The sequence below is a fragment of the Helianthus annuus genome, chromosome 11 (genome assembly GCF_002127325.2).
Source record: "Helianthus annuus cultivar XRQ/B chromosome 11, HanXRQr2.0-SUNRISE, whole genome shotgun sequence".
NCBI classification, from domain to species: Eukaryota; Viridiplantae; Streptophyta; class Magnoliopsida; order Asterales; family Asteraceae; genus Helianthus; species Helianthus annuus.
Window position 1 is genome coordinate 180,392,854 of NC_035443.2, and position 21,560 is coordinate 180,414,413.

Consider the following 21,560-nt stretch of genomic DNA (forward strand, 5'->3'; position numbering starts at 1 on the left):
TATATGCCTATTGCTTGGATTGTTTTATAACTATATACATTGTGAAAAAAAAATGTGAAACCGATAGAACTCAGTAAAGCCAATGGTCCCCGGTTTTAAGGCTTGCTTTTGGTGCTATGGTCCCTGGTATTAAGAAGATACGTATTGGTTTTATCAATAATGCCCCCACCATGGAGCGTTTTCTGTCATGTGGCAGTCCAGGGGGTTATTGCAAAAGTGCCGTAGAGGGAATAATGCCCAATAACGCCCATACAATCATTACACAATTTTTTTTTTAATTTAAAACATAAAATTCGGGGTCCTCCGAAATCTTGAGCCATGACCGAGCAAACGTGTATTTCTCCTCCTTCGTCCAATTAAGGTAAGAATGCTTACGTCGAGGTTCGTTCGCTTCCTTCTTCTTATGCGACCTTCTGCCGCGTTTCGATTTCTCTGGCTCCGGTTCGGGTTGCGTCTCCGGCACGACATCGACATCGGATTCGGCTTGTTGTTGTGAAGGTTGCGACCCGCCGGCTTGACCAAACCCAAAAGTGGGTTGCACGAATGGAGTAGCGCCACTCAAGTAAGCCGCGTACGTTAACATGTTCGGGTCCATGTCTTGAAGGTTAAACGGGTGTTGCGGTTGGGTTGTGTTCGGGTTCATGGGTCTTGAGGGGACACCAAATAAAGGTCGGAATGGATGCATGTTTGTATAAAATATAGAAGAAGTAGTAGAGAAAGTTTGAGAATGTTTGAGTTTTTTTATAAAAAATATGAAAAAGTGGTTAACATATATAGTAGGTGAATATTGGAATTAAAAAAAATAAACTAATAAACAATTGACCGTTTGGCAACGGTCATCTCGAGCCCCAATACAAAATTCAGCGTTGTTTGAAAAACGCCAAACCAATTTTTTTCAAAAAAAAAAAAGCCCGAAAACCCCATGGTGTAATGGCTATGGGACGTGTTTCGGCGTTTGTTTTGAAATTTAAAAAAAAAAAACGCCCCACTACGAGGGTCTGATGAAGTGTTATCTCTCATCATGTGAATGTATTTTAAAAGTGATGGTGTGGTCATCTTTGCTTTAGCTTATGTCATCTTTTTATCTAACTAGTTTTCTTAATTAATTAGTTACTGTAACATTCTAATTTTGATATAATATAACTAATTATAATTATAAATCTACGTTGATGACATGTATCTCAACGTGGAACCGATCTTCAGCTGCAAATTGAAGCTTTCGTTTATTTAGCAAGGTTTTCTTATATTCTAACAATTTGTTATCCGTTTACCTTATATTTCGATATAATTTTTATTTTACAATAGATAATATACAATAAAAACGTGTATTAAATTTGCAAATTTGTAATTATGAGCCTGTAGATACGGACTCAACTCGAGATTGTGCAAATTAATGGTTTTTATGGTGTTTAATGACTTGTAATAATCATATATAATGACTAAAAGTTATTAGAAATTATTGGTTCAATTTGGTTACTAAATCAAGAAATTGACAATTTGTGTTTTTGGTAAATTTTGAGCCAGAAAGCTATATTCTGAAAACACATGTAACTAATGCATCCATTGGTGTAGAAACATCACAAATGATGCATACAACTTGTTAGAACTCATGGATGGTTAATATGTGCCAATTCAAGAACCGACCGTTAGTCTTCTTGGCGAAAAAAAGACCAAATTTTGCCGAAATGTTGATTTTGAATGAAACTAGTTGATTTTCTACCCGCGCGTTGCGGCGGGGACTCAATGACTGCAAAACGTGTGTCAGTGATGGTAAGCAGATACCAAATATCAAAACATAAATAAAAAAGTCGTGAAAAGGATAGTCACTCCGTCCTAAAAAAGCGATTTTAGATAACCTAATATATAATAATAGGACCCACACGTCCTACACGTTGAAAATTCGGTTGTTTTCAGTTCAGTTATTACGGTGCTAACATGTTAAAATATAGATGAGCTTGGTACTGGTAACGGTACTAAAAGTACCGATACGGAAAATCATCGAAATTAGGTACCGACACCAAAAATGCTCGGTACAATACGGTATGATATTTGAAGGTAAAAATCAATAAGTACAGGTATGGTGCTAGACCGGTGTCGAACCGAAAGTAACGATTCTGAAAATACCAAAAGGTGGGTATCAAATTGGTACCGAAAATGATTTGGTATAGTAAATTCGGTACCGATACGATACCGGTTTGATTACAGGATTTGATACGATTTGCTCATCAATAATCTAAATATCCAAGTTAATTTTGCATGTTACAATTCATTCATTACAGAAAAAGACAAAAAATAAAGCAAAATAAGTTGTGTATATAAAACCTCATTCAAACGAAATACAGTTTACTTACTGTGTATATCAAAAGTAATATAAACGGTGCAATTACTTGCATTGCTACGTTGCTACAGGATTTGATGAGCTCGGTACCAACCGGTACGGAAAATACCGTTACCGAAATCCCCAAAAGGGGGTACCGGTACCGAATATACCTGGTAAGGTACGACTCGGTACCGATACTTGTACGACACCGGCATTTGAGGATAAAAACCGATGAATACTGGTGTCAAACCGGTACCAATTATACACCCGTTTGGTAAACAATACCAGTGTGGAACCGGTACTGAAACATGCTACAATTCATTCATTACAGAAAAAGACAAAAAATAAAGCAAAATAAGTTGTCTATATAAAACCTCATTCAAACGAAATACAATTTACTTACTGTGTGTATGAAAAGTAATATAAACGGTGCAGTACGTGCATTGATACGTTGCTACAGGATTTTATGAGCTCGGTACCAACCGGTACGGAAAATACCGTTACCGAAATCCCCAAAAGTGGGTACCGGTACCGAATATATCTGGTACGATACGACTCGGTACCGGTACTTGTATGACACCGGCATTTGAGGATAAAAACCGAAGAATACCGGTGTCGAACCGGTACTGAAAATACGCCCAGTTTGGTAAAGAATACTGGTATGGAACCGGTACCAAAAATACACCTGATTTGATAAACGGTGATGTTACTATTAATTAAATTCAATTAAATTCAATTACTATTAATTAAATTCAACTTTACTATTCATCACTAATTTATAAATGAACTAAAATCACTATTGACATGTGCTTAGATCAAAAACTTTGGTTAAAGTATGAAAATATTGAAGTTAGGTAAGCCAATGGTTTATGCCAAAATACGAAAATATACTAAAAATGCCAAGTTGGTGTATTGCTAATTAAGTCTATTCGGCTAATGATCACTTGTATGTATTTAAATTCGGTTAGAATTTTAAAAGTATGATTGAAGGAGATCAAACTTAGTTTTACATGAATAAATCGGTTTGGGTTGAAATAACGGGCCAATTAGCCTACAGGGTGTGTATTTATTCTCTAGGGGCTTTATCATGTCACCTTAGCGCCACGTTACATAGAAGCCTTTAAAGTCTCTCCCTTTAACTTGCATGCAAAGGTTTAAAGCTCCCTATTAAACAAAAAACAAAAAAAATAAAGAGAAGAGATTTGATTGGTTGTGTCACACCCCAACCGATGGCGGAATCATCGGGGCGCGGCACTGAGCGAAACAGATTGTTCAGAAGTTTCCATAACAACTATTTATATAATCCAGTTAAAGATACGTCCCATACCGTATCCCGAATAAACAAACATGTCATTACAGATAATCATCCAAACAAGAAATTCCGTTCCGACAACTCAGATTCAAATATTATTACAGCAATTGTTTATCTGCTTCTAGACCCCTATTCTGTTGACTTTCTGGCTGTAATGCCAGAGGACAAGATCTACAGACAACTATGCCTCAGATGCTTGTTCTTGGCAGACAACTATTTGTTGGGGGCTTCTAGAAACTTATTCTAGCCTCGCTTTCCTAGCAAATAAGCATCCTAATTACCTGTCACATACGTTAAAATAAAGTCAATACATAAAATGTAAAGGTGAGCATACAAGTTTGATAATAGCGTATAGAGTTCGAATAGTTTACGCATAACCAGCACGTACACAGAGGAAAACGAAGCATGTTAATTATCGAAATGGACCTATCGATACCAATGACTGCGGGTTGACCGTCCGAGACAGTTCGCAATACATGATTACCACCGTAATCCATGCAAGTAATTGTCCGTAACAACCCCTGTGTGAACGGGTGCTGAGTCCAAACTATAGTACTACGTCGTTAAGGCAGGTAGACAGCATTCCACGTGTAAACACAATCAACAAGCATTCATTAAGTCACGTAATACAAGCATATTGGCTAGCGTTCAGATAGTTTGAGTAGTGTGATCGTTTGTGTTTTGATATAAGCAACGTATGTAACACCCAAAAGTGCTAAAAGCAAAAAGGGACCGACTATACTCATAGTGATTGATTATGGATTGAAGGGAGCGCTGAAAGTAGGATTAGCCTGAATAGTTCGATAGCACAACAATGAGTAACGTGGAAAATAAGACAAGTGTGAATGGATCGAATAGGCTGGTAGATCGAACGGTCTGTTCGATCGGCTGGTATATCCGGTTGGACAGTCCTGTTCGATCGGCCGGTAGGCTCGATCGGCTGGGCCATTCGAGTGGATTGTTTCTTCCTCTGGTGTGTTTGTGTTTGAGGATTTGAACTTTTGAAGTTTTCGTTGTAGTATATGAGAACACAAAAATGTCCTTACCTTTCAGGTCGATCGATCGAACGGTCCGTTCGATCGGCCGGCTTAATCGATCGGCTGGGAACCTTAGAGTGATGCTCAACAGGATGTCGCTCGATCGAACGGACTGTTCGATCAGCTGGCATTCCATACTACGAACGAGTTGTAAAAACGATTAAGTGTTGAAGCATAGTATCTCATGATCCGAAGAGTAATGTTTACCAACCGAGTAGCGTATTCGATCGAACATTACTTCGTCAATAGCATACTTCATAAAACTCGAAAAGTGTGGGACCATGTGCTAGCCGATCGGCTGGCCCGGTCGATCGGCTGGCATGTCCGATCGGCTGGGCTGTTCGAACAACCTAGCCGTTCGGCCAGCAAGTCTGACCTGGTCGGCCTTTCGTCTAACTCTTGGCTGTTTAATTACTTGTCGTCATATCGAGGTAGTTTTTGATAACGAGTTGAACTTATGATATCCTCCATTCCTACTCGTTCCTTTGACTCGGACAGGAATCACCCAAGTCCGGCCGGTGAACGGTTTGAAACGTCGGTTTAGAGTTTAACCCGAAATCGGTGAACCTTGTTTATAGAACCCGAATTTTGAACCTCTTAACTGTTAGAATGATTAGTTAGCCGGTTCAAGCTCCGTTTCTACCGGTTTTAAGGTTTCGAGTGTAAAAGGTTGAAGAAAGTTGGAAATTATTCATAAAAATGTTAAGATTTGTAAGAATCTTAGTTTGTTTATGTGGAAATCGGTCAGATCTAAGCTATTCATGGTTGAATGAGGCCAAAGTTTGGTGTTCTTGAAGAACACTATGATGACATCACCCAAGAACACTTAGATCTTGATGATTTCACGGTTAGAAATCGAGTTTTGAAAGATAGAAAGGTGTAGAATCATGCAATGATCAAAATCGTACAAGAATTAGAGTGAAAACTTACCGGAGTTGAGAGAAATCAGAGAAAAGGTGAAGAAGAAGGCTGGTTCGGTCAGAGCTTTCCAAAAATGGAAAGTGTGACAATGACAGCCCTATTTATAGGCTCCAAAAGGGGAAAGTGGCAGCCGATCGGCCAGGAGCTCCGATCGAATGGGCTGCTCGATCGGCTAGGAAGATGCTAGCCGATCGGCTGGCCTGTTCGATCAGGATGCCTCCTGTTCGATCCGCGATCCACTTTGAGCGTTTCGCGACGATTTTCGATGTTTCGATTTCGATGGACGATGATACGAATACGATAGAGTTCCTAGTCAAATTACTTTCAGTCTCAACCACTATATCTAACATACAATCTTCTACAAGTCACGTTTCGATGTCGGTTTCGATTGAGTTCGATTGCTTTTCGAGTTTTGATTCGACCTTCGATTGATTCGCTTGAATACCACACCAAACATATAAATAATCACGCACAAGTAACACGTAAGGCACACACACACTATAATAACACCAGAGTTCGCATAATTCGAGTCTCGAGTTTGATTGATGATTCGATTAGCTTGATTATTGATTGATTAACTTTATCGCATTGTTACTTCCTACTATTCACAGTCGTAAATCGGTCGCATTGATTAAACGTTTGATCATTGCATTTATACAACACTTACTCCACATAATACAAAAAGTAAAAAGAACATTATCAGTCAAAGAAGTCAAAGTTGACTTTGACTTTGACTTTGACATTTGAAAACACTGGGTGTTACAGCCTCCCCTTGTTTAGGGAATTTCGTCCCGAAATTAGGTCGAAGGCTACACAACGCCGTGATTTACCAATTTGATGTTTCAGATCTATTTATTTAAACAACTGCGGGTACTTGGCCTTCATGTCGCTTTCGAGTTCCCAAGTGAACTCCGCGCCTCGTTTGCCTTCCCATCGGACCTTCACGATCGGGATGCGAGAGCGCCTGAGTTGCTTGGTTTGGCGATCCATGATTTCGACAGGCTTTTCCACGAAGTGTAACGTTTCGTTGACCTGAAGATCGTCGAGTGGTACGATTAGATCATGATCAGCAAGGCATTTTAGGAGGTTAGAGACGGGGAAAGTCGGGTGGACGTTACTGAGTTCCTCCGGTAGTTCGAGTCTGTAGGCGACTTTTCTGATTCTTTCCAGAATCCTAAATGGTCCAACATATCGAGGCGCTAGTTTCCCTTTCTTTCCGAATCGGACTACACCCTTCCAAGGTGATACCTTTAGGAGTACGTAGTCACCAACTTCAAATTCAAGGGGCTTGCGTCTTTTATCGGCGTAACTTTTCTGTCTGTTCCGAGCTTTCACCAAGTTATCTCGAATCTGGTGGATTTTGTCAGTCGTTTCTTGTAGAATCTCGGGACCGGTTAGTTGCGAGTGACCGATCTCGTGCCACACAATAGGCGACCGACATCTTCTACCATACAAAGCCTCGAAAGGTGCCATTTGGATGCTGGCATGATAGCTGTTATTGTACGAGAATTCCACCAATGGCAGGTCTTTGTTCCAACTACCACCAAAATCTATGACACACGCTCGGAGCATGTCTTCAAGAGTACGGATCGTTCTTTCAGTCTGTCCGTCGGTTTGAGGATGGAATGCAGTACTCAGATTAAGTGACGTACCAAGGCCCGCTTGAAACATTTCCCACAATCGCGAAGTAAACCGAGCGTCACGATCTGAAATGATGTCACGAGGCGTACCATGATTACGAATGATCTCGTCGGTGTAGATTTGGGCTAGTCGTTCCACCTTGTAGTCTTCTCATATCGGCAAAAAGTGGGCTGATTTCGTTAGACGATCGACTATGACCCAAATACTGTCGTGACCTGATGGCGTGGGTGGGAGTTTCGTTATGAAATCCATAGCTATACTCTCCCACTTCCATATAGGTATCGGCGGTTGTTCGAGTAAGCCAGAAGGTCTTTGATGTTCAGCCTTGACTCTTGCACAAGTTAAGCAGCTTCCAACGTATAGGGCGATATCTCGTTTCATGCCCGACCACCAGTACTTGTAGCGTAGGTCCTGGTACATCTTATCTGCGCCGGGATGAATAGAATACCGGGATTTGTGGGCTTCATTCATGATAATCTTTCGCAAATCGGTCCGCTTAGGGATCCAAATTCAGTCCAGATAATAGAATATCCCATCTGATTTGCTTACTAACTGAGCTCCATCGTGATAGATCCTCTCTTTCTTCAATGTACGCTCGTTAAAGCAAGCATGTTGAGCTTCGCGGATAAGGGTCTCGAGGTTGTGCTGGGCTTGGATGTTTCGGATACTGAGCACGTAACTCTTTCTGCTGAGCGCGTCGGCAACCACATTCGCCTTGCCTGGGTGATAACAAATCTCACAGTCGTAATCGTTGAGAAGTTCTACCCATCGGCGTTGACGCATATTAAGCTCTCTTTGATTAAAGATGTGTTGTAAACTCCTGTGATCAGTGTAGATCGTACACCTAGTGCCATACAGGTAGTGTCGCCAAATCTTCAATGCAAAAACAACCGCGCCTAGCTCGAGGTCATGGGTTGTATAGTTCTTCTCGTGGATCTTGAGCTGACGAGATGCGTAGGCTATAACCTTGTCTCGCTGCATGAGAACACAGCCGAGACCAAGGTTAGAAGCATCACAGTAGACAATGAAGTTGTCGCTTCCGTCGGGCAGCGTAAGAATTGGAGCGTTGCACAGCATATGCTTGAGGGTTTGAAAGGCAGTCTCTTGTGCGTTTCCCCACACAAAAGGCTTGTCCTTATGAGTAAGAGCGGTAAGTGGCACAACGATCTTGGAGAATCCTTCAATGAATCGTCGATAATAGCCCGCTAGTCCGAGAAAAGAACGAACTTCTGACGGGTTCTAAGGCGTAATCCAGCTTTTGACAGCTTCAATCTTCGCAGGATCGACATGGATACCCTGACTATTCACGATGTGACCCAGAAACTGAACCTCCTCCAACTAGAATTCGCACTTGGAGAACTTGGCATAGAGTTGGTTCCCCTGAAGTAACTCGAGAACCAAACGTAGATGTTGCGCGTGTTCGGCTTTCGTTTTGGAATAAATCAAGACATCGTCGATGAACACGATGACGAAACGGTCAAGGTAAGGCTTACACACGCGATTCATCAGGTCCATAAAGACCGCGGGTGCGTTGGTTAGACCAAAGGGCATAACAACAAATTCGTAATGACCATAACGGATTCGAAAAGCGGTTTTAGGAATGTCTTCCTCTTGAATCCGTAGCTGATGATATCCTGAACGCAGATCGATCTTAGAGAAACATGCTGCACCTTGTAGCTGATCAAACAAATCATCGATTCGGGGCAAGGGGTATCGGTTCTTGATGGTTAGCTTATTCAATTCCCGATAATCGATGCACATCCGGAACGATCCATCCTTCTTTTTGACGAAGAGGACTGGCGCGCCCCAAGGAGAGGTACTTGGGCGAATAAAGACTTTTTCGAGTAATTCCTGGAGTTAGTTCGAGAGTTCCCTCATTTCGGAAGGTGCGAGTCGGTAAGGGGCTTTGGCAACGGGGTTAGCTCCAGGAATGAGGTCGATGCGGAAGTCGATATCACGACTTGGTGGTAGTCCGGGAAGATCGTCAGGGAACACCTGAGGAAATTCACGAACCACTGGAACGTCTTTGACTTCAACTTTCTTTTTCTTTTCCTTCTCCGCTACTACAATGTTGGCCAAGAAGGCTCGGTATTCCTTGCGGAGATACTTGCTGGCTTGAATACAAGACATAAGCTTGAGACCTTTCGACGCCGTTTCACCGTACACACACAATAGATCACCATTCGCGAGCGAGAATCGAATCATCTTTTCGAAGCACACAACTTCAGCATGGTTTTCGCGAAGAAAGTCCATGCCTATTATGACGTCAAAGCTTCCGAGTTGCATTGGAATAAGGTCGATTGGGAAAATGTGATTGTTGAGTTCGAGAGTACAATCACGAAGTACTGAATTAATGGCAATAGTTCTTCCCGTAGCGACTTCGACTTCGAATGACGAGGACAGATAAGAGCGCTTACGACTAAGGAGCTTCTCGAATTCAAACGATACAAAGCAGTTATCGGCTCCAGTATCAAACAAACATGATGCATAAATACCATTCACAAGGAACGTACCATTAACCACGTTGTTATCCGCCTGAGCCTGACGGGCATTGATGTTGAAGGTTCGGGCATGGGCTGCTTGCTGCTGTTGCTGAGGCTGCTGTTGTGGTTGTTGCTGCTGGGGCTCTTGCTTAACCACCCTGTTCGGGCACGTGTTTGCAAAGTGGTTAGGGTCACCACATGCAAAGCAAACTCGAGCATTGGCTGCTGGTGCCTGAGCTGCTTGTTGGCCTTGAGGGGCAGGGAGTAGAGCCTGGTTTACAGTGGCTTGAACTGGGGCTTGACGAGGACCATAGCGACAATTCGCAGTGAAATGACCGTAAAGGTTGCAGTGAGCGCAAAAACGACAGGCTAGACCCACCGGGTGGTGATACTAACACGTTGGGCAGAGTGAGTGAGGGCCTGTGTATGCACGCTTTGCTGGCAGTGCATTGATCACTGGAGTTGAGCGGTGTTGTTACTGCTGTTGAGCTGGTACAGCTTGAAGAGGAGCAGTAGTAGTTGTCACAGCACATTTCTTGTTGCTGGAGCTGTTGTTGTTGTGCTTCTTCTTCCTTCTCGACGACTTGGAGGGTTGAGCAGATGAGTCGGTGGGCGTTGCGGTGGCTTGGTGCAGAGACTTGGTTTGCTTATCCCAGAAACCAGACTTTACTCGCTTGTCATTGATCTCAGCGGCGAGTAGGTAGGTTTCTTCGATCGTTGCTGGCTTGGAGGCGTGAACAAAATCTGCTACACAGTCTGGCAGAGCTCGGATATACTTCTTGATGGTCATCTCTGGAGTCTTGACCTGATCGGGACATATGATACTGAGCTGCTTGAAGCGAGCAGTGAGAGCAGCGTTGTCTCCGTCTTTCTGCTTGATGGCCCAAAATTCATCCTCCAGCTTTTGGCGTTCATGAGGAGGGCAGAATTCATCGATCATAATTGCCTTCAGTTCCTCCGATGTCAGCTCGTAAGCTGCATCATTCCCACGCTTGTTTCGTTCAGCAGTCCACCAGTCTAGAGCACGGGACTGGAAGACGCCAGTATCATTGAGAGTGCGGAGATTTTCGGGGCATCCGCTTTGTCGCAGGGTGACTTCGACCGAGTCGAACCAATGAAACATGGCAGTAGGGCCATCCTCACCGGTGAACTCCTTCGGTCCGCACGCTTTAAACTGCTTGAAGCTAAAGGCACTCTTGCTTGAATCCTTAGGGTTCTCAGCTTGGGATTCTTCAGACGTTTTGCTGGCATTTTCATACACCTCACTCACGGCTTACGCCACTTGTTTGGAGATGATAGCAGCGAGGCGTCTGTCTCTCTTTTCCTGGCGAGTCAGACGGTGACGTGATCCAGACGACGACATGGTCTGCAATAGACATCGTCACAGGACTCAACACAACGTAATCGAATCTCACCTCACACGTCTACTACTATCTAAAGCTTAGAATCACGTCGAATCACGTATCATATAAACACACAGACACATACCACAGTTACACGTAAACACAGAAGCACGTAAGCAAGTATAGCACAGAAGCACATAGTCACGAAAGGCACATACGCATTCAATCACAGAAGTAGTCAGAAAACAGAAACCTATCCTTCAAAGCTCGCGTGTCGTTCGTATAGTATATCGAATAGCATCGTATTAGCCTAACTTAGTCGTATAGCATATTATAATATAACGTCATCTAGATTGCAGCAACTGGAGATCGAATTGAGACAGAACAGCAAATGCGAGTCGTGTGTGTCGATTGAAACGATAGCAAAATCGAATAACATCCCAAAATATAAACACAAAAACAGAGAAAGCACACGTAAACAGATAAAAGTCAACGAGTCATTAGAATACACGGTTGCGGTTCTCAGAATCGAAACACATAAAATCGAGAGATAGATTGTCTGCGGCTACTAGACATCGACTACCCAAGGCAACTCGACTATTCACAGTAGACTTGTCGTCATTTTCGACTCTAGAGGTCGTGTTTCTACCTCGATTCTCGGGCATTCCACACGCGTTCCCTAGGTCATACTTGTGAGTTCAGGTCGTTGGAGTCCGTCGAATGCCTTGGTGAGATAAAGTTCAGAACAAATTGTCAAGGTTCGGGTTTCACCCCTGACCTAACGACCTCTGTTCCTGAGCTTTTTATAAAATAAAGGAGATTATTCATCAAAATATGGATTTCACTCCTGATTTGGTATAATCTCCCTTGTTTGTTGGTGAAAATAATGAGATAAGCATGAATAAATGAATAAAATCAGCATAAGTCAGGCAATTTGGTCAGGAGTTTGCGGCTTTCACTCCTATTCCCAACCAATCGCTTAACTTAAATTGGAAATTCGGGTGTAGTGATAGTGAAGAATTGCAGAATAAGGCACATAAACTGGGTCTGATGGTTCCTAACTATAGTCTAGGTCTCTAAGACAGCGACCCGGACTAGGTCGTGTCTAACCTAATTCCCAATAGTTATGGCTCTGATACCAATCTGTTGTAACGCCCCAAAAATGTTAGCAAGAAAATAAATATACAAAGTAAATAAAGAATGAAACTTGGTTAATGAAACATGACCAAATGGTAACTAATTAGGTGATAAAGTCTAACTTAAAACATATTATCAAAGTAGGAGGACTAAAGTGCAAATATTAAACAAATAGGGGTTTAATTAGTGAAGGAAAAGAAAAACACCATATCTGGTGTTGGGATCGATCGAACAAGGGCAGGGAGAGGGTGAATAACCCTAAACTCAAGAAAACAAGAATTGAAGCTAAAATCTCAAGGGAAATTCGATGCATGAGCCCTCCTTTGCGAAAATCTAACCCTAAGTATTGAAGTGGTAAGTCTAATTTGCTGAATTTGAGAATTATTGAAAAAGGGGTAAAACCCAATCTCGATTCCTTGTGTAAATTGTGATGAATCTGAGTTAAAACTTGCTTTTAGAACAAGAATCATGCTTGAATTTAGGATTGTATGAAAAATGTAGTGAAAACCCACTTTGTAAAGATTATGTTACTAGTAGGAGGTTCATAAGGAATATGATCATGTTTTAGTTGATATGTGAAATTGTTGTGATGCTTGAATGCTAGATAAACTGAATTTAGAATGGGAATTATGTGAATTTAGAGGAAGGTGATTTTGTGTGGTGATAAGCTAGTAAGAACATGCTTAATAGACTTGTACCTTGAATCTTGAATGTGATGCCTACCAAGTGTTTGATGAAATGCATAAAAGATGAGTGTATACGAAAATAGTAGAAAGAGTTGATAAACTAAGTGAAAGAATGAATGTTCTAATGTAGGCGTGAAAGAAGAAGGTACAAGCACTAAGCAAGCGGAAGGAGCACAAGATCGAGGTATGCTTCGTGTCATACGAGTCTTTATTATATTTCCTATTTATATAAAAATTTCGTTGTAAAAGTTATCCTTGTATAACGAGTTTGACAATGTAGTAAGTAAACGACAAATCCCTTGTGGATTTGGGTATGTTAATGAAAATAGTGTTGAGTTGTGCTAAACCCAATTTCACGGGTTGAATGTGTATGCTTAGCTCTCTACGAGAGTGTTTATGCTAAACCCAATTTCACGGGTTGAATGTGTATGCTTAGCTCTCTACGAGAGTGTTTATGCTAAACCCAATTTCATGGGTCGAATGCGTATGCTTAGCTCTCTACGAGAGTGTTTATGCTAAACCCAATTACACGGGTCGAATGCGTATGTCAAACTCTCTACGAGAGTGGTTATGCTTAGCCCAATTATTGGGTTGTTGTATGCTTAAGAGTAAGAATGTTTTATGTGGTTAAAGCTAAAACGAAAGGTTATGATTTTCTATGGAAATAACTAACTTATTAAATTGTGAATGTTAATGTAGGTAAAGCACCTCTATAGGCGATTTGGAGTTATGGGACGAGCACATGTTCAAGCCTTGTAATACCAAGCGCTTCCGCAACTTATATGCATACTTTTGGGTCCATGTTTTGTTACTTTGTTAAACTTTGTTGAAATGTTTTAGACTTAAAAATTCATTACTTTTGTTGGAATGGTTTTATGTAAACGTTGAATGTTATGTCAAAACAGGGGGTATGTCCGTTTTACGAACGGGTCATGCCCAATTTTTGTAAAAATTTCTATTAAGTGTCAAAGTTGCATTTCGATGTTCCGAAAAATCTTGTTTATGTAGTTAATCTATTATTTTCGAAAAGCGGTCCTTACAAGTTGGTATCAGAGCCATGGTTTGAGGGATTCGAGCTTTTAACGCGATGCTTGAACTCAAACCAATGGCTCGTTCGAAAGTGTGCTCGCTCCCGGATCGCCAATGAGGTAATAATGTATGATTTCGATAAATGCTAGTATATGTTATGAGTTTAAGATGTAAGGTTAAGTTAAATATGTGAAGTAACAATTATGGGCATCAAAACAAGTAACTCCGGAACCCGGGCAGCTGGTACGGACCTGGAAATGGGTTAAAACACAAAAAAATAAAGTTGCAGCGAAATGATCAGGGGAAGGCCGTCGCCGACGCCCTGTAGGTCCGTCGCCGACGCCTTATTTTGGCCGACGGCCTAAGTTCCTGTCTACGGACCTTTTTACCCGACGCCCATTTTTAAGAGCCGTCGCCGACGGGCTACCCTGCCGTCGCCGACGGCTAGCGTGGGATTGGTTCGCTGATTTGCCTTGTTTTACCCATTCTAAGTTCCCGTATCGATTGAAAGCCTACTAAATTGTGATGAAAAGTCCATGTGGGACTTCATAAGTATGGGGAACCATAAATAGAAATTATGAAGTGATGAACTCGAAATAATCGGAGGTGACGAGTCGAATAATATGAACGAATAGTAAAAATTAAAAAGGCAAGTAAAATTCAACTAAGGGAAGGTGAATGAAATAAACTTGGAGTAATGAACTATGACGTAATGAAAGCTTGTTAGTTGTGTTAAATGTAAATGTGATGTTGTGTAGATGGCCGATGCAAGAAATATCAATGATGATAATGATGATAACAATGATGCGGTTAGACAAGAAGCATTCGAGAACAGAGTTACAGAAGTAGCGGAAGGGGTTATACAAGCCAATCTTCCACGGTTGGCTCAAGAAGTAGAAAGCCGAGTTCTAGGGGTTGTGGATGCTATGATGACTAATAAGTTCGAAGAGTTGAAGGAATTAATCGAAGGATCCAAGAGTAAAGGTAAGGAACGAAGGTGCACTTACAAGGATTTTATGGCATGCCATCCGATGACGTATGACGGTAAAATTGACCCAGTCGAATGTCAAAGATGGGTCTCGAATATAGAGGCGGTGTTTATACGAAGCCGGTGCGATAAGGAGGACCAAGTGATGTTCGCTACCGGTTTACTAACCCATCAAGCGAAAGATTGGTGGGATGCGCACAGCAAGGAAATAGGCGAAGATAGGCTGCAAGCTATGACTTGGCAAGAGTTCAAGGGGCCCTTCATGAGATATCATTGTCCTCAGTCGGCGATCGACAAGATTCAGGAGGATTTCTTACGCCTCCGGCAGAAAAACGAATCAGTGAATGAAATAGCAAACAATTTTATGGATAAGATGAAGTTCTGTGGAGAATTGGTAACAACCGAGAGGATGAAGATAAGTCGCTTCTATGGCGTGTTAAAAGCAGAAGTTAGAGAGTTCATCACTCCCTCAAAATGTGAAACTCTTGAAGAGCTCATTGATTTAGCGCGGGATAGAGAGATCGAAATTAAAAGGCAAGAGGAGCGAGGTGAAAAGAGGCCGAGTGAAAAAGGGGCAAGTTTTAGTCCATCCAAAAAGGGGAAGTTTCAGGATCAAGGAAGAAAGGGTAAGTCGAAAGGTGGGATTACGCCATGCAAGACGTGTGGAAAGCTCCATACCGGAGAGTGTTTGCTAGGTAAGAAGGGGTGCTTTAAATGCGGTAAGGAGGGGCATTCGTCCTATCAATGCCCGGACAACCCAAAGACTTGTTTCAACTGTTTCGAAAAAGGGCATATCAAGTCGGAATGTCCAAAGCTTCAACAAGGGTCAAAGAAAGAAGATAAGAAGCAAGAGGGTTCTAGGGCAAAGGGGAGAATGTATCAGATCACGTCTGAAGAAGCCAAGTCCCAACCAAATGTGGTTTCAGGTATTTTTCTAATAAATTCTACACCGGTTTACGTTTTGTTTGACACCGGAGCTACCATGTCGTTTATCTCTAGTGAACTTGTTCAACGTCCATCCTTTAAGATTGAACGAATGTCGATGCCCTTAGAAGTAGAGATAGCAGATAGCAAAAGTTTCTTGTTGCACGAAATATGTAAAAATTGTAAATTGACCATTGAGGATGAGGAGTTTGCTATTGATCTTATTCCCATGATCTTGGGGGAATTCAAAGTAATAGTGGGTATGGATTGGATGTCTCAAAACCACGCGGAGATAAATTGTGAAACCAAAACCATACATCTCCGAGCCCCAAGTGGAAGACGATTAAATGTACAAGGCGAAAGAAAGATAGAAGCGAAGCTATGTACTCTCGTTCAAGCCACTAAGTACGTGCTCAATGGGAGTAGAGCATACTTAGCTTACGTAGTAAATACTCAACAAAGCTCCCCAAAGCTTGAAGATGTTGAAGTTGTGAACGAATTTCCAGATGTATTCCCGGAGGAATTGCCGGGACTCCCTCCCGAGCGAGAAGTGGAGTTCAATATCGAATTGAATCCGGATGCGAAACCAGTCGCGAAGGCTCCCTATAGATTAGCTCCCACGGAAATGCGGGAATTAATGACACAAATACAAGACCTCCTAGACAAAGGCTTTATACGCCCAAGTGTGTCGCCTTGGGGAGCGCCCGTCTTATTTGTTAAGAAGAAAGACGGGTCGATGCGCATGTGCATCGACTATAGGGAGTTAAATAAGCTAACCATAAAGAACCGCTACCCTTTACCTAGAATTGACGACCTTTTCGATCAGTTACAAGGGGCGAATTGGTTCTCCAAGATAGATCTGCGATCGGGGTACCATCAGGTTAGAGTACGAGGAGAAGACATTCCAAAGACCGCATTTAGAACCCGTTACGGACATTATGAATTTTTAGTTATGTCCTTCGGGTTAACAAATGCGCCGGCGGCATTTATGGACCTTATGAACCGTGTATGCCGACCCATGTTGGATAGATCGGTAATTGTATTCATAGATGACATTTTGGTTTATTCACGAAGCAAAGACGAACATGCTGTACATTTGCGTGAAGTACTTGAAACTCTCCGTAAGGAGAAGCTCTACGCAAAATTTCCAAAGTGTGCCTTTTGGCTTAGGGAGGTACAGTTTCTGGGGCATGTGATAAATGCGGAGGGTGTTATGGTTGATCCTTCAAAGATCGATGCTGTAATGAAGTGGGTTCCTCCGAAAAATCCAACAGAGATAAGAAGTTTTCTGGGTCTTGCTGGATACTACCGAAGGTTCATACAAGATTTTTCCAAGATAGCCTTACCCTTAACAAAATTGACAAGAAAGAAAGAGAAGTTTGTATGGGAAAAAGAACAGGAGGAGGCTTTTCGAATGTTGAAAGAAAAACTATCAAGTCCTCCGATCCTAACGTTACCAGACGGAACCGAAGACCTGGTGGTCTATTCAGACGCTTCACACCAGGGATTGGGCTGTGTTCTAATGCAAAGAGAGAGAGTTATCGCTTATGCTTCGCGACAATTGAAGCCTCATGAGGTGAATTACCCCACACACGATTTGGAATTAGCGGCGGTAGTGTTTGCATTAAAGATTTGGAGGCATTATCTATATGGGGCAAAATGCACCATTTACTCGGACCACAAAAGCCTTAAATATTTCTTTGAACAAAGAGACCTAAATATGAGGCAGCGGAGGTGGCTGGAACTTATCAAAGATTATGATTGTGATATCCTCTACCATCCGGGGAAGGCAAATGTAGTAGCCGACGCATTAAGCCGTAAAGAGTATCCACCTCCCGTAAGAGTGAAATCCATGAAGATGATAGTTACGCCACGATTACTCGAGGCGATACGCGAATCCCAGATAAAGTCGCTCGGAGCGGAAGACCTGAAGAGGGAACGACTAAAAGGTGTGATCGATAATCTAGAGGAAAATTCGACCGGGCTTAAGACGCGGTTCGGCCGAATTTGGATTCCGCGATTCTGCGAAGTCAAAGCTGCCTTGCTCGACGAGGCACATAAGTCTCGATATTCGGTCCATCCCGGGGCTACAAAGATGTATGGAGACTTGAAAACCAACTATTGGTGGCCGGGTATGAAGCGTGACATAGTTAAATACGTCGCGAAATGCTTAACATGCTCCCAAGTCAAAGTAGAACATCAAAAGCCATATGGGAAATTACAACCTCTGGAGATACCAGTATGGAAGTGGGAGGAGCTAACGATGGATTTGATAACCAAACTTCCTAAAACAAAGAAAGGGCACGATACAATATGGGTAATCGTAGACCGACTTACAAAAAGCGCTCACTTTTTACCCATCAAAGAAACTTACTCTTCCGAGAAAATGGCAGAAATTTATATGAACGAGATCATATCCCGTCATGGAGTGCCCGTGTCGATTGTCTCGGATCGGGACACTAGATTTACTTCTCGCTACTGGCGGAAGTTTCACGAGAGTGTGGGTACGAAGTTGCACTTAAGTACCGCCTACCACCCTCAAACTGACGGCCAGTCAGAAAGAACCATTCAAACGCTCGTTGATATGTTGAGGGCGTGTGCCCTAGATTTTGGGGGAAATTGGGACGACCAATTGCCACTGGTCGAATTTTCTTATAATAACAGTTACCATAGTGGTATTCAAATGGCACCTTACGAACTATTATACGGGAGAAAATGTAGGACTCCCGTATGTTGGGGCGAAGTGGGACAAAGGGAGCTTGCACCAAGTGATTTAATAGCAGTAACGAATGAAAAGATCGAAATGGTTAGAACAAGGTTAAAAGCAGCTCAAGATCGGCAAAAAGCTTATGCAGACAAGAGGAGGCGTCCTATCGAGTTTCAAGTTGGAGATTTTGTCTTGCTAAAGGTGTCCCCATGGAAGGGTATAATCCGTTTTCGCAAACGGGGAAAGTTAGGTCCTCGTTACATCGGGCCGTTTAAAATCTTAGCTCGGGTTGGAAGGGTTGCGTATCAACTAGAATTACCGCCTGCTTTAGACGGGATTCACCCTACCTTCCACGTGTCACAATTGAGAAAGTGCCTTGCGGATGAGACATCACTAGTACCTCTTGATGATATTGAGTTGGACGAAGGGTTAAATTATGTCGAAAGGCCCATAGCCATTAAGGATTTCAAGGTGAAGAATCTCCGCAACAAAGCTGTTAGACAAGTGTTGGTACAATGGCAGCACCGGAAGGGTTCGGATCTTACGTGGGAAGCAGAAGACGAGATGAGGAGGCACTATCCTTTTCTTTTCGGTATGTCAATATTTAAATTATGATCAGGTTTCGGGGACGAAACCTCCTTTAAGGGGGGTAGACTTGTAACGCCCCAAAAATGTTAGCAAGAAAATAAATATACAAAGTAAATAAAGAATGAAACTTGGTTAATGAAACATGACCAAATGGTAACTAATTAGGTGATAAAGTCTAACTTAAAACATATTATCAAAGTAGGAGGACTAAAGTGCAAATATTAAACAAATAGGGGTTTAATTAGTGAAGGAAAAGAAAAACACCATATCTGGTGTTGGGATCGATCGAACAAGGGCAGGGAGAGGGTGAATAACCCTAAACTCAAGAAAACAAGAATTGAAGCTAAAATCTCAAGGGAAATTCGATGCATGAGCCCTCCTTTGCGAAAATCTAACCCTAAGTATTGAAGTGGTAAGTCTAATTTGCTGAATTTGAGAATTATTGAAAAAGGGGTAAAACCCAATCTCGATTCCTTGTGTAAATTGTGATGAATCTGAGTTAAAACTTGCTTTTAGAACAAGAATCATGCTTGAATTTAGGATTGTATGAAAAATGTAGTGAAAACCCACTTTGTAAAGATTATGTTACTAGTAGGAGGTTCATAAGGAATATGATCATGTTTTAGTTGATATGTGAAATTGTTGTGATGCTTGAATGCTAGATAAACTGAATTTAGAATGGGAATTATGTGAATTTAGAGGAAGGTGATTTTGTGTGGTGATAAGCTAGTAAGAACATGCTTAATAGACTTGTACCTTGAATCTTGAATGTGATGCCTACCAAGTGTTTGATGAAATGCATAAAAGATGAGTGTATACGAAAATAGTAGAAAGAGTTGATAAACTAAGTGAAAGAATGAATGTTCTAATGTAGGCGTGAAAGAAGAAGGTACAAGCACTAAGCAAGCGGAAGGAGCACAAGATCGAGGTATGCTTCGTGTCATACGAGTCTTTATTATATTTCCTATTTATATAAAAATTTCGTTGTAAAAGTTATCCTTGTATAACGAGTTTGACAATGTAGTAAGTAAACGACAAATCCCTTGTGGATTTGGGTATGTTAATGAAAATAGTGTTGAGTTATGCTAAACCCAATTTCACGGGTTGAATGTGTATGCTTAGCTCTCTACGAGAGTGTTTATGCTAAACCCAATTTCACGGGTTGAATGTGTATGCTTAGCTCTCTACGAGAGTGTTTATGCTAAACCCAATTTCACAGGTCGAATGCGTATGCTTAGCTCTCTACGAGAGTGTTTATGCTAAACCCAATTACACGGGTCGAATGCGTATGTCAAACTCTCTACGAGAGTGGTTATGCTTAGCCCAATTATTGGGTTGTTGTATGCTTAAGAGTAAGAATGTTTTATGTGGTTAAAGCTAAAACGAAAGGTTATGATTTTCTATGGAAATAACTAACTTATTAAATTGTGAATGTTAATGTAGGTAAAGCACCTCTATAGGCGATTTGGAGTTATGGGACGAGCACATGTTCAAGCCTTGTAATACCAAGCGCTTCCGCAACTTATATGCATACTTTTGGGTCCATGTTTTGTTACTTTGTTAAACTTTGTTGAAATGTTTTAGACTTAAAAATTCATTACTTTTGTTGGAATGGTTTTATGTAAACGTTGAATGTTATGTCAAAACAGGGGGTATGTCCGTTTTACGAACGGGTCATGCCCAATTTTTGTAAAAATTTCTATTAAGTGTCAAAGTTGCATTTCGATGTTCCGAAAAATCTTGTTTATGTAGTTAATCTATTATTTTCGAAAAGCGGTCCTTACATCTGTCACACCCCAACCGATGGCGGAATCATCGGGGCGCGGCACTGAGCGAAACAGATTGTTTAGAAGTTTCCATAACAACTATTTATATAATCCAGTTAAAGATACGTCCCATACCGTATCCCGAATAAACAAACATGTCATTACAGATAATCATCCAAACAAGAAACTCTGTTCCGACAACTCAGATTCAAATATTATTACAACAATTGTTTATCTGCTTCTAGACCCCTATTCTGTTGACTTTCTGGCTGTAATGCCAGAGGACAAGATCTACAGATAACTATGCCTCAGATGCTTGTTCTTGGCAGACAACTATTTGTTGGGGGCTTCTAGAAACTTATTCTAGCCTCGCTTTCCTAGCAAAGAAGCATCCTAATTACCTGTCACATACGTTAAAATAAAGTCAATACATAAAATGTAAAGGTGAGCATACAAGTTTGATAATAGCATATAGAGTTCGAATAGTTTACGCATAACCAGCACGTATACAGAGGAAAACGAAGCATGTTAATTATCGACATGGACCTATCGATACCAATGACTGCGGGTTGACCGTCCGAGACAGTTCGCAATACATGATTACCACCGTAATCCATGCAAGTAATTGTCCTTAACAACCCCCGTGTGAACGGGTGCTGAGTCCAAACTATAGTACTA

At 41.6% G+C, this 21,560-nt stretch overlaps 1 protein-coding gene and 1 long non-coding RNA gene across 2 annotated transcripts; both read left to right on the forward strand.

Annotated features, from left to right (window-relative positions):
• Positions 1–12,238: 12,238 nt before the first annotated feature.
• Positions 12,239–13,860, forward strand: LOC110887432. Its single transcript, XR_002563301.2, has 3 exons — positions 12,239–12,548; positions 13,011–13,064; positions 13,580–13,860. It is a non-coding gene; the product is annotated as an uncharacterized LOC110887432 (long non-coding RNA).
• An 807-nt stretch (positions 13,861–14,667) lies between these two features.
• LOC110888923 lies at positions 14,668–20,840 on the forward strand. Its single transcript, XM_022136419.1, has 3 exons — positions 14,668–15,823; positions 19,991–20,044; positions 20,560–20,840. The coding sequence occupies exons 1-3, from the start codon at positions 14,668–14,670 to the stop codon at positions 20,574–20,576; spliced, it is 1,227 nt and encodes a 408-aa protein (XP_021992111.1). The 3' UTR covers positions 20,577–20,840.
• The last annotated feature ends 720 nt before the right edge of the window (positions 20,841–21,560 follow it).